Source organism: Petaurus breviceps, unplaced genomic scaffold (assembly GCF_028583685.1).
Source record: "Petaurus breviceps papuanus isolate PSGF00001 unplaced genomic scaffold, PetGlider_PUasm1.0 409, whole genome shotgun sequence".
NCBI classification, from domain to species: Eukaryota; Metazoa; Chordata; class Mammalia; order Diprotodontia; family Petauridae; genus Petaurus; species Petaurus breviceps.
This window is the reverse complement of record NW_027186319.1, coordinates 6,943-19,061: the sequence shown is the minus strand read 5'-3', so window position 1 is coordinate 19,061 and position 12,119 is coordinate 6,943. Positions and strand designations below refer to the sequence as shown.

At 36.9% G+C, this 12,119-nt stretch overlaps 1 protein-coding gene across 1 annotated transcript; it reads left to right on the top strand.

Annotated features, from left to right (window-relative positions):
- Positions 1 to 235: 235 nt before the first annotated feature.
- LOC138171030 (serpin B6-like) lies at positions 236 to 11,725 on the top strand (the record flags this gene model as incomplete). The annotated part of the gene is made up of 5 exons (XM_069100483.1): positions 236 to 398; positions 1,152 to 1,269; positions 6,185 to 6,327; positions 9,310 to 9,465; positions 11,174 to 11,725. Coding segments are annotated over 5 exons (985 nt in total), but the record flags the coding sequence as incomplete, so codon positions are not given.
- Between the last annotated feature and the right edge of the window lie 394 nt (positions 11,726 to 12,119).

Below are 12,119 nucleotides of genomic sequence, written 5' to 3'. Positions count from 1 at the left end.
TAATGTATAATCTGGAAAAGTACATTGAAACCAGGTGGGAAAGGGCTTTAAATGCTGAACAGAGAAGACTTGTATTTGTTCCACAAGGCAATAGGGGGCTGTTGGAGCTTATAGAATAGGTGAGTGACATCCTCAAATCTTATTTTTAAATGTCCTCAGTCTCTGTAGAGCTTTCACGTGATTTTCCTTTAATGATCTCGTTTTTCTTTTTAAAGAAAGGAAATCAATACTGAAGCTGTACTTTTTTTTTTCCTAAACAGGTTCTTTCTTTAAAGGAAGGTACAGATGTCCACCAGAGTTTGCAGTCTTTTCTCGCAGGAACTAAGAAAACTGGCAGTGAATGCCTGCTAAGAATTGCTAACTGTCTCTTTGGAGAAAACACTTATGATTTTAACCCAGTAAGTCTTATCTATTATTTCTCCCCATGTTAATTTAAGAATATCAAAGAAAATTTCAGGCTAAAGAGAGATGAATGAGTCATATGACAGGAGAAATCCTTCTATTGCCATGTTAATGAAAATTCAGTTTGAACTGTTTGAAAAGATTCTTCACCCCCAGAACATCATGTTATTTTCCATACTTTTTAAGGATAAAAGGCATGATACGATGGGCACAGCACTATGAGAGCTGTAATCTTATCTCTGCTATTGGTATATGGACAAGTCATCTAACTAGATCTTAGTTTTCTTCTCCATAAAATTGTAAAGGTTAGATTAGATGCCTACCAAGTCTTCTAGTTCAAACTCTATGATGCTGTGATCCTATAGATAATGAGGTCCTGGATTAATCATCTCATTCTGAATGTTTACTTTGAAATAGCAATTTGTTGATTTATTAGAGGAAGTTGGAACATTAATTTTGCCTTGGGTTTCCTGGCCATTACCATTGCTTTTTAAGTGATCTTTTTGTGCTAATAAAACTTAAATGGATCTAACAAGCCCTGATATCAAATTTTTAAGTGAATAGCTTCAGTTAGGTTAAAGACTTACATTTATCCAAGTCAAACACAAATATTGTGGGGCAGTATATGGTGATCTGTAAGATAATTGTGGCTGTCAGGAAGAAGGGGTCCAAAATTTCCTGACTGTGCATTAGCGACATTTAGTTTTGGAATTGTGAACCTTGCTTGTATTGTTTGTCCTGTTGTTCAGTCTTTTAAGGAATCCTGTCAAAAATTCTACCATTCAAAAATGGAAGAACTTGACTTTGCAAATGCTCCTGAGGAAGCAAGAAAGCATATAAATAAGTGGGTAGAAGAAAAGACAGAAGGTAAGAAATCATGGAATTTCTTGTTAGCTCTTTGAAAAATAGTGGCTAATGATTCTGATGGCTCTTCTGAAAAGTGCAAAAAAAGGACTTATTTTCTAAGCAATAAGTGAGGATACAAATATCTGTCCATTAAATGATATAAAATTTTCTTTATTTTTCTCCTCTTTTTCATTGTCCACAGTGTCAATAATGCTTCTGAATGTAGTAATCAGTCTGTAGAATGAATCATTTCCCACAAAAATCTATGCCTCCTTTGGTTGAATGGCTCAAATAAACATTCCCATGCTAGCAGTCGGAGGCTTCTCATTTTGTGATGCTGCCTACAGTTTCCCATCCACCCCAACAAAGTTACCATATCCTCATTAAAGCCCACATAGAAGTGAATTCTCCTCTCCTATGCCCATTAAATATCTGTATTTACATGCATTTATTATTCATGGTGGATATATTTTATTTTGTTGACTATATTTAAATTGACTCATTTTCACTTCATTTAAATTACAAGTAAAATGTTTTGTAAATAGGATACTGTTTTAGGACTGTGTGCTTTGTGGAAACTGAGAGAATTTTTTTTATGATGATAAAGTATTTCTTTCAACATACAGTATAGTAGAAATAAGGCTTGAGAACTTCTGGGAATAGAGCCAAGATGGCAGAGTAGAGAAATTCCTCCACTTGGCCCTCCCAACATTTCCCTATAACAACTTTAAAATAATGCCTCAAATCAAACTCTGGAGTAGAAGAGCATACAGAAGGTCAGGGTGAGACATTCTTCCAGTGATCCCAGGTTAACTTAAAGGGTGGAAAGAGAGATTGTGACATGGGGATGGAGGGTGACTCACAGTCCACAACATAGTGGTGGTCTAGGTGGTAGAGACAGAAACATCAGCAGCTTCAGGACCTCTCAGGTCAGAGATGGTAAAGGGACCTGGCATCTGGTCACAAAGAGATTAGAGTGGACCTCAGTGATAGCAGTACATGCAGGGTCAGTTGCTGTTTGAACAACTGCATTACCTGTACCCACTTCTGGGTCCTAACTCAAGGGTGACGGGGAGCACTTCCAGTCAGAGGGAGTAGGAGCCCTGAGGAGCAGTATCACTTCCAGTTCCAAGACATCAGTGACCCTTAGGAACAATATTGTTTGTGGTCTCAAGAGAGCAGGAATCCTGAAGAGCAGTATTGATTGCAGTACCAAAGAATCAGGAACCCTTGCCAAATGTAGACCAAGGCAGAAGTAGCCACATGTCTCTCCAGATCATATCACCTTGGAAGCAATGAAAACTTCCAAAACTCAAGAGCTTGCTCTGAAAACAGCAGTACAAAAAAGCCTGAGATTTGGAAGAGCACCCCTTCCCATCACGCTGGCCACAGAGGCAAGCTTTAATATAAAATTTAAAATCAAGAAATAAAGGGGAAAACAAGCAAAAAAAAATGTACCTGGTCATAAAAGGCTACTATTTTGACAAGGAAAATCAAAACACAAATTTAGAAGACAATGAAGTCAAAACAGCTTTGATAAAAGTGCAAAAAAAAAAAAGGAAATGGATACAATCTCAACAAAATTCCTGGGAGAACTAAGGAATGTTTTTCAAAATCAAATAAGAGTGACAGAGGGAGAATGAGGTAAAGGTATTAAAGCAAAGGGGAAAAAAAACCATAAAAAACAACAGGTTTATATATGAGGCACAAGGAAATGCTGACCAATTTCCCTAATGGATATTGATGTAAAAATCTTAAATAAAATTCTAGCAAGGAGATTATCACAATATATCTCCAAGTTTACATAGATACATACCAGATGAGATTGATACCAGTAATGCAGGGCTTGTTCAATAAGAAGAAAAGCTGTATAATTGTCCATATCAATAACAAACCCAATAAAAATCATATGATATGTCAATAGCTGCAGAAAAGGCTTTTCATAAAATACAACACCCATTCCTACTAAAAATGCTTGAAAGCATGGGAATCAATGGAGCCTTTCTTTAAATGATAAATAATGCCTTTCAAAAACTAAGAGCAATTATCTTAATGGGGAAAAACTTGAAGCCTTCCCCATATGGTCAGGAGTGAAGCAAGGGCATCCATTATCGCCACTATTATTCCATATTGTACTAGAGATGCTAATAGAAATGAGAAAGGAAAAAAGAAATGGAAGGAATAAAAACAGGCAATGAGGAAACACAATCACTGCTCATTGCTGATGCCAGAATGGTATAGTTAGAGAACCCTGGAAAATCAGCCAAAAAACAAATTGTAATGATGAGCATCTGTAACAGAGTTGCAGGATAAAAAATTAACCCACGTAACTCAGCAGCATTTCTCTATTCTCCCAACAAAATCCAGCTGAAGGAGACAGAAAGAGAAATTCCATTTAAAATAACTACAGACTATATAAAATACTTGGGACTTTTATCTGCCACTATAAACCCAGAGACTATACAAACACAGTTACAAAACACTCCACTCAAAGACAATTCTAAGTAATTGGAGAAATACTCCTTGCTAATGGGTAGGCTCAATCAATACAATAAAAATGACAGTTCTACCTCAGTTGATTTACTTACTCATTATCATCCCAAAGAACTACCAAAGATTATTTTATAGAGCTAGAAAAATTAATAACAAAATTCATATGGATGAATGCAAGGTCTAGAATATTAAAGGAATCAATGAAAAAAAATGTGAAGGAAGGAGGTCTAGCAGTACCTGATTTCAAACTATATTATGAAGCAGTGATCATGAAAACAGACTGGTACTGGAGAAGAAATAGAGTGATGGATCAGTGGAATAGATGAGATACATAATAGACAATAGCAAATGACCATTATAATCTTTTTTGATAACTCAAAGTTCCAAGCTTTTGGGTAAGAACTCATCATGTGACAGACATTGCTGGGAATACCAGAAAGCAGTTTGCAAGAAACTTAGGTGTAGACCAGTGTCTCATAGTGTTTATCAAGATGAGGTCAGAATGGATAAATGATTTAGACTTCAAGGTGGATATCATAAGCAAATTACAAGAATATGAAAAAATGTCAGATCTACGCAAAAGGAAAAAGTTTGACACACTAAGAGTTGAAAATGAGTATGCTAACTAAAATGGAGGATTTTGATTACATGAAATTACAAAACTTTTTTGTACATGCACATACTCGCACACACACACACACACACACACACACACACACACACACACACACACACACACACACATGAACCAGAAACAAAACAAAAACGAATGTAGCTAAAACTAGAAGGAAAGCAGAAACCTGGGAGGGTTTTTTTACACTAAGTTTTACTAAGAAAGGTCCTATTTCTCAAATGTATAGGGGAGAGAACCAAATTTATAAAAATTAGAGTCAGCTGATAAATGTTAAAAGGATATGAACAGGCAGTTTTCAGAAGAAGAAATCAAAGCTGTCAATAGTCATATGAAAAAATGCTCCAAATCACAACTGATTAGAGAAATGCAAATCAAAACAACTCTGAGATTCCACCTTACATGTATAATATTGGCTAACATGGTAAAAAAGGAACATCACAAATCCTAGAGGAAACGTGGAAAGATAGGGACACTAGTACACTGTTGGTAGAGTTGTGAACTGATCCAACCATTCTGGAAAACACATTGGAACGACACCCAAAGGGGTATAAAACTGTGCATACCCTTGCACCCAGCAATACCAGTACTAGGTCTAGATCCCAAAGAGATCAAAGAAAGGGGAAAAGTACTTGTATGTACAAAAATATTTACAGCAGCTCTATTTGTGGTAGTAAAAAAAATGGAAATTGAGGGATTGCCCCTTAATTGGGGAATGACTGAACAAGTTGTGTTATATGATTGTGATGGAATACTCTTGTGGTATAATTAAGTCAGTTTAGGTATTCTGATCAAAACAATTATCCAAGACAATTCCAAAACATCCATGATGAAAATGCTATCCACCTTCAAAGGGAGAACTTAAGAACTTTGAATTTAGATTGGAGCATCCTTTTAAAAATTTAATTTCTTTTTGCTTTGTGTTTTCTTTTGTAACATGGCTAATATGGAAATATATTTGGCATGACTTCACATGTATAATCAAAATCAAATTCCTTATCTTTTCAAGGAGGGTACAAATGGAAGAGGAGGAATGGGGAGAATTTGAATCAAACCTTAAAAAAAATGGATATAGAATTATATTTGCAAGTAATTGTGAAGTACTTAGTGAAATGACTAAAAATCTATAATGGATAAAAGCTGCAACAATAAAAAATGAAAAGCCTTGGAGTCAGCAAAGTCAAATCTAAGAACTGCTACTTACTAACTCTGTGACCTTGAACAAGCCTCCTCACTTTTCTAAGCCTCCATTTCTCTATTTATTCATGGGGGATAATTATAATATATCAAAAACCTCATAAGGTTTTTGTGAGTCTATATTAGATCGTAAATGTTAACACATTTTGGAATTGTAAAGAGAATTTTTCTTTAAGATACTCAGTGAAGGGAGGGATACAGTGTAGGTGGAAATGGTTCTTTTTTGCAAGATGATCATGGTATTCAGAGTCATATTTGCTACTACACCAAAATGCAGGAAAAAAAAAAACTTCAGTGTGTATATGTGTTTATGTGTGTATATATATATATATTTTTTTTTTCTTTGCAACATTGAATGGACAGATTATTTCATTGGTAGACAGTGCAATATAAAGATGAGTGGTTATATTTGACTAATTTGTAGAGATTGAAACCCTGCCTAGTGTATTTGCTGACAGATTTTATAATCACTGTTTTCTTAATGATGATGATTAGGAGAAGGCCAACTAGAACTATTTAGGGTTTATAAAATGCTTTTTGAATGTTATCCCATTGGTTTTAGATGTGATTAGGTCTACCTCTCTGCTAGATTTAATCTCTAATGTTCTTTTACAGGTAAGATTGCAGAACTGCTACGTAATGGTTTCATTACTTCACTGACCACTCTGGTACTTGTGAATGCCATCTATTTCAATGGAAAATGGGAAAAACATTTTGATAAACAGAGGACAAGAGAAATGATGTTCAAAATCAACAAAGTAAGTGGCAATTTTGCAATATCCTGGGACCTCATGGGCAACTAGGATAATGGGATAAAAGCAACATATTCCCTTTCTTTTTTTTTTTTTAAGCAATCGGGGTTAAGTAACTTGCTCAAGGTTACACGGCCAGTTATTATTATTTCTGGGTGTGGTGCTGAGTGTCTGAGCCCGGGATTCGATCTCCAGGTCGTCCCAACACTGGAGCCGGTGCCCTTACTCGCTGAGCCACCTGGCTGCCCCTAAGCAATTGGGGTTAAGTAACTTGCTCAAGGTTACACAGCCAGATGTTTCTGGGTGGGTGCTAAGTGTCTGAGCCCGGGATTCGATCTCCAGGTCAGTCTGACACTGGAGCCAGTGCTCTTACTCGCTGTGCTACCTGGCCACCCCCGCTTTCTTTCTTAAGATATAGATGAAGAGCTAACAACACACAACTAAACTCTCTCTTTTCTTTACTTAACTATACTAACTCTCTCTCTCTCTCTCCTTGTCCTTCTCCACCCAACAGGGCTCTCCCTCAAGCTTTTCTTTCTATATTGTGATATAATAAATAATTCAATCCTACAGCTCAGTGTTTCTTCATTTCACCAGTCACTTTCCTCACCTCTAGACCTTAGAAACTCTCTCATTACAATAGTCTCTGGAAGATGGCTTCCTCACCTTTTCTGTGTTTGTTTTCTTGTAAACTTTGTAGTGATAAATCATGGAGGAAGAGGACATGCTGTTAGACTTGTCTTTCAGTTTGAAAATAATTTTGCCCTGGGCACTGAGGACATAAGCAAACTCAAGAGAAGCAAAAAGAAAAACAAAAACAAAAAAACAAACACAAACCCTTATTTTCGTCAGTTAGGATATCTGTCTGATCTCCCATTATCCAGGTTATTCTTCCTTCAGGAGTCTTTTGCTAGCTTCCTTAAAAAGATGACATATAGGGGCGGCTAGGGGGTGCAGTGAATAGAGCACAGACCCTGGAGTCAGAGGAGGACCTGAGTTCAAATCCGGCCTCAGACAGTGAACACAAACAAACTAGCCGTGTGACCTTGGGCAAGTCACTTAACCCCAATTGCTCTCCCCCCGAAAAAAAGCAAAAAAAAAAAAAAGATGACATATACCCTTTCAATCTTTTGGTCTGAGCTTAGCATAGCGTGTCAGTGGCTTAATTAAGTCTGCTTTCTTTTCTATCAGACTCTGAACTTAACTCTTTTCCTTTCTTTGTTTAACTGTTTTTCTTCTCTCCATCCTCTTTATTGACTAATAGGGCTGTCCCTCAACCTTTGCTATATATGTTTTGATATACTAAAGATTTTGCATTATTAAGTCCAGGAATTAGAAAGGCTTTTAACCTTCCCATTTTATGGGACACACCATAAGTGCAAAGGGCTTTAGAAAAGAGAGATCAATATGAGTTAATATCATCAGGTAATAAAAAGATGTAACAAAGGGTAGACTTTGTAGGATGTAGATATATATGTATATGTGTGTGTATGTATATATATAGGCATATGTGTATGTATATGTGTACATACATATACAGAAACATAGAGAAGGCATTATTCATCTGAATGCTTTTCTGTTAACTATCAAACGCCTGGAAAGTACCTCATGTTTCAGGGAATAAACAACATTTTATGAACAAAAACAATCTTTTCTATCAATGTACTCTTATGACAAAATCTTCATTGTGAATGATGAAATGTAATATAGGACCTGGTGAGTTTTAGAACAACAACTGAAGATAAGATATGTTACAGAATATCACTAAACTGTAATTAGAAATGTGAAAGTGCTGCTGAGATTAATATATCAGTTTTCTGAGTTACCTTACCAGACAGGTGCATTGCACACAGGGTAAGCCCCTTTGCCAAAAGGAGCCAATCAGGAGCCTGTAGAGAACCAAAGTCTTACCTTATCAGGCAGATGCACTAGACACAGTTTCATTCACAGCAAACAGATATAGTAATTTTGGGGGTACCTTTTTCAATAGAACCTATATCAAATTGCTTAGAGAGAAGGTAAGGAAGGGAGAGAAAAAATTTGGAACCCAAAATTTTATTTTAAAAAATGTTAAAAATTGTCTTTACATGTAGTCAGGAAAAACAATACTATTTAAAAGAAAAAAAAGTCTAGTCTACAATCCAAAAAAACCTGTCCACTAACTGGAATAATGTAAAAAAAAGTTCCAGAAAATATGCAGTACAAATATGGGGGTTTGGGGACAGAGAAAGGTATGGACTAGTCTCTTCTCTCCACTTCCCCTAATAGTTATCCCCTTAAAAAGATGTACTGGCTAGGTAAGTCTTGTGAGTTGGAATAATGTATTTTGAAAAGGATAAAAGATTCTGGAGGGTTTTTTTTTTAAATTATGGTTCATAAGCTTGGTGATACATGAAATTCCTTTAACTGGTGGTAATGGTTTCATTACACTGTCAGATAAGTCTTAAACTCTTAATACAGTTTGAGTGAAACTCATTCACACTGAAGGTTGACTGAATATTTGGTTGTATAATTAACTGAATTTTGAGTCTTTCTTGCTCTTATAAAAGGAAAGGGATAAAGAAGACAGGCGAGCACTAAGTACCTTAGTTAAGAGAAGTTCCAAAAAAAGAAGAGGGAAAGTTAGGGAACCTTGAAAATATAGTTCTGGTATTAGAGATATTTTTATTCATATATGCCAGCCAATGGCAGCTCTATTTTACATGAAGTGATTAAAGGTGTATTATATATATATATATATGTGTGTGTGTGTGTGTACACATACATATATATGTATATAAATGTAGCACATTTCCTAATGAAGAAACAAACCACAATGGATTAAGGTATTACTCTGTAAACACTTGATTCATACCCTCAGAGAACTTACAGTTTAAAGATCTGAAGTACAGGCATACAAATACACTTCTTTTTTTTTAGTGAGTTGTATTTTTTCTGCCTCCTTTGATTCCCCTTGATTCACTTTCATGTTCATTTATCCCCTTTTAGGAGAAGCAGAAACCAGTACAGATGATGTTTCAGGAATCTAGATTTAGCATGACCTACATAGGAGAAGTGTTTACCAAGATCCTAGTTCTGCCTTACGTTGGAGGACAAATGGACATGGTCATTTTGCTTCCAGATGAGAACACAGATCTAAAAACGGTGAGAGAAGTATTATTGTTGATACCTACTTCCAGAATTTTTTAAAAATTTGATTCAGAGCTGTAGGCACTACATCTGAATATTGGCTATAATATCATTACGTGCTGGGTCATCTCCAGTTGTCCTGATCCATATCTGGCCACTACACTCAGATGGCTCCTAAGGAGGAAATGATAATGCTAACTTTGCACAGCCCCCTCCCTCCTTAAAATCCAATTCATTTGCATGTTATGGCATCACCCTCCTGATGTCATAGTCCTCTTCAAGAACAAAGGACAAACAGCAGCAGCACTATAATTACCAAGTCCTTTAAAATGAATCATGATGAATGTCCAAATCAATGACTGGAGGTTATACTGATATTTTTGTATGTGATGTGTCACAAAGTAGTACAGTATGATAGTGTCTTAGGGATAGGGAAGGAATAGTTGGTATTTAAGGATTCAATTCACTAGGAATAGAGACTGATAGTGGAAATTTAGAAGTAACTAGAGGGCATCTATTAACGTTTCACAGTCTTGATTTGCTAGAGGGGAAGGGGAGTGGGTTTACAGATCCTGCTGATGTGGTCAGACAAAGCAGAATGAGAGCCATATAAGCAAAGCTGGAGATGTGATTGGAAATCCGTGTGACCTAGAGACATGTTTCAGGAAGGAAGTCTGGGTAAATAATTAGGTCAGCAGGAAGCACAGAACAGGTTGCCTTTGATTGCTTCATTGGAAGAAAACTCCTACATTAGAATCACAGAGTCCAATGACTGATTCTCAGTCTGGTCAAGATGATCTGTCATAGCTGTGAGCCACCTCAATTTTGTAAATACATAATACAATGTAAAGTCAGGTTGAGTAGACCTTGACAATTTAAAAGTTAGTATTTTGCCTACTAGGAAATCATGGAACTTCTTTGAGCCAATTTCACCATCTGTAAAATGGGAATAATCTCTGTCTGAAATAATTCAAAGGGCTGTTGTGAGGAGTGATGAGTGGATGAGATAATGTGTGAAAATGCTTTGAAAGCGACAAAGTGCTAGAGAAGTTTAAGATTGGAAGGTAGTAGTGAAAGGGGGCAGCAAGAGAAGGAAACCTGTTTTCTGAGCTAAACTAAGATGTTGTGGATTTTTTTAACTGAGAATGTTGTGGGGTGGAAAACTCAGGGGAAAGGAAGGCTGTATTCAAGACCTTGGTTGAAATTCTGCCTCAGCCTCTTACCACCTGTGGGACTGGAAGCAATATCTGTTTCCTTTTCTGTAAAATGGAGGGCTATTCTGGATGGTCTCTAAGGTCCCTTTCAGCTCTGAATCTAAGCTCCTCTGAAGGAAAGTACAGAAAAGAGAGGTATCAGGCTCTAATTGAATGTTGTGTGTAGGTGTATGTGTGTGTGTGTGAGTGAGAGAGAGACAGAGAGACAGAGAGACAGAGAGAGACACAGAGAGAGACAGAGAGACAGAGAGAGACAGAGACAGAGAGACACAGAGAGAGACAGAGACAGAGAGACTAAGAATGCATGTGATTGGCTTGGTTGTGCTTTTATCACTTTTCCTAACTTTTCAGTAGAACAGAAGCTCCTTGGGGTCATAACCCTTTTTTCCCCTCCTTTGGGTCCTCCACACGTAGCACAGTAACCTTGCATATAGTAAGTAGGGAAGACATTTTTTCTAATTAAACTAAATCCTTTGGGACTTACATTATGCAACTCTTTTTATTTATAGTTGGAAAAAGGACTTACTTCTGAGAAATTAGCAGATTGGTTAAATCCAAAGAGGATGGATGAAACTAAGGTGGAAGTTTTCCTTCCAAGATTTAAATTGGAGAAGGATTTAAACATGGAAGACATTCTTCAAAAATTGGGGATGTCAGATGCCTTTGACAGATCCATGGCTGATTTTTCTGGGATGTCAGCCAGGAATGACCTGTGTCTGACCAAGGTTATACACAAGGCTTATGTGGAAGTTAATGAAGAAGGCACAGAAGCAGCCGCTGCCACTGCAGCAATCATCACGTTTGGATGTGCAATGTATACTCCACAATTCGTGGTTGACCGTCCTTTCCTTTTTCTTATCCGAGATAATATCTCAAAAAACATTTTGTTTTTGGGCAAAGTGATCTCTCCCTAAAAGAGATCATTTACTTTTAGTGGAGTCTTTACCCTCATGCTATTTACATCTGTTTTACCCAGACACTCATGTACCCATAATCCAAAGGGTCTTCATCAACGGGTGATACTAATCCAAAAATAAAATTCTTGATTGAGAAATTCTCTACCTGGGATTGCCTGTGTATGCTTTTGTGCACCTTGGTCATTTGAAAGCTGTAATTTTCAAAGTGTGTGCCTGGCACCTCATATGAGGGTATGCAGATCAAAAGCAGGGCTAGGAGCCAAAGTTCCCTAGTGAATTTCATGATCATTTTTTTTTAATGAAATCATTGACTACTAATGGAGCCCCCTGCCCGTCCCCATAATTATGCCTCACTGCTCTGCCCACACCCCCACTCTAAAAGTCATTATCTGCCAATTCATTTGTTGCCAAGCTTAGTGCTAAGCTCCTGACACCAATATTCCCCCTCACCTTCCCTGTGACGCCAGTTTCTCAGCCTCTCTCTTCTTCAGGATACACAAGGAAAACTAGATATTACTATTTGCTATTCTTTTTGTCA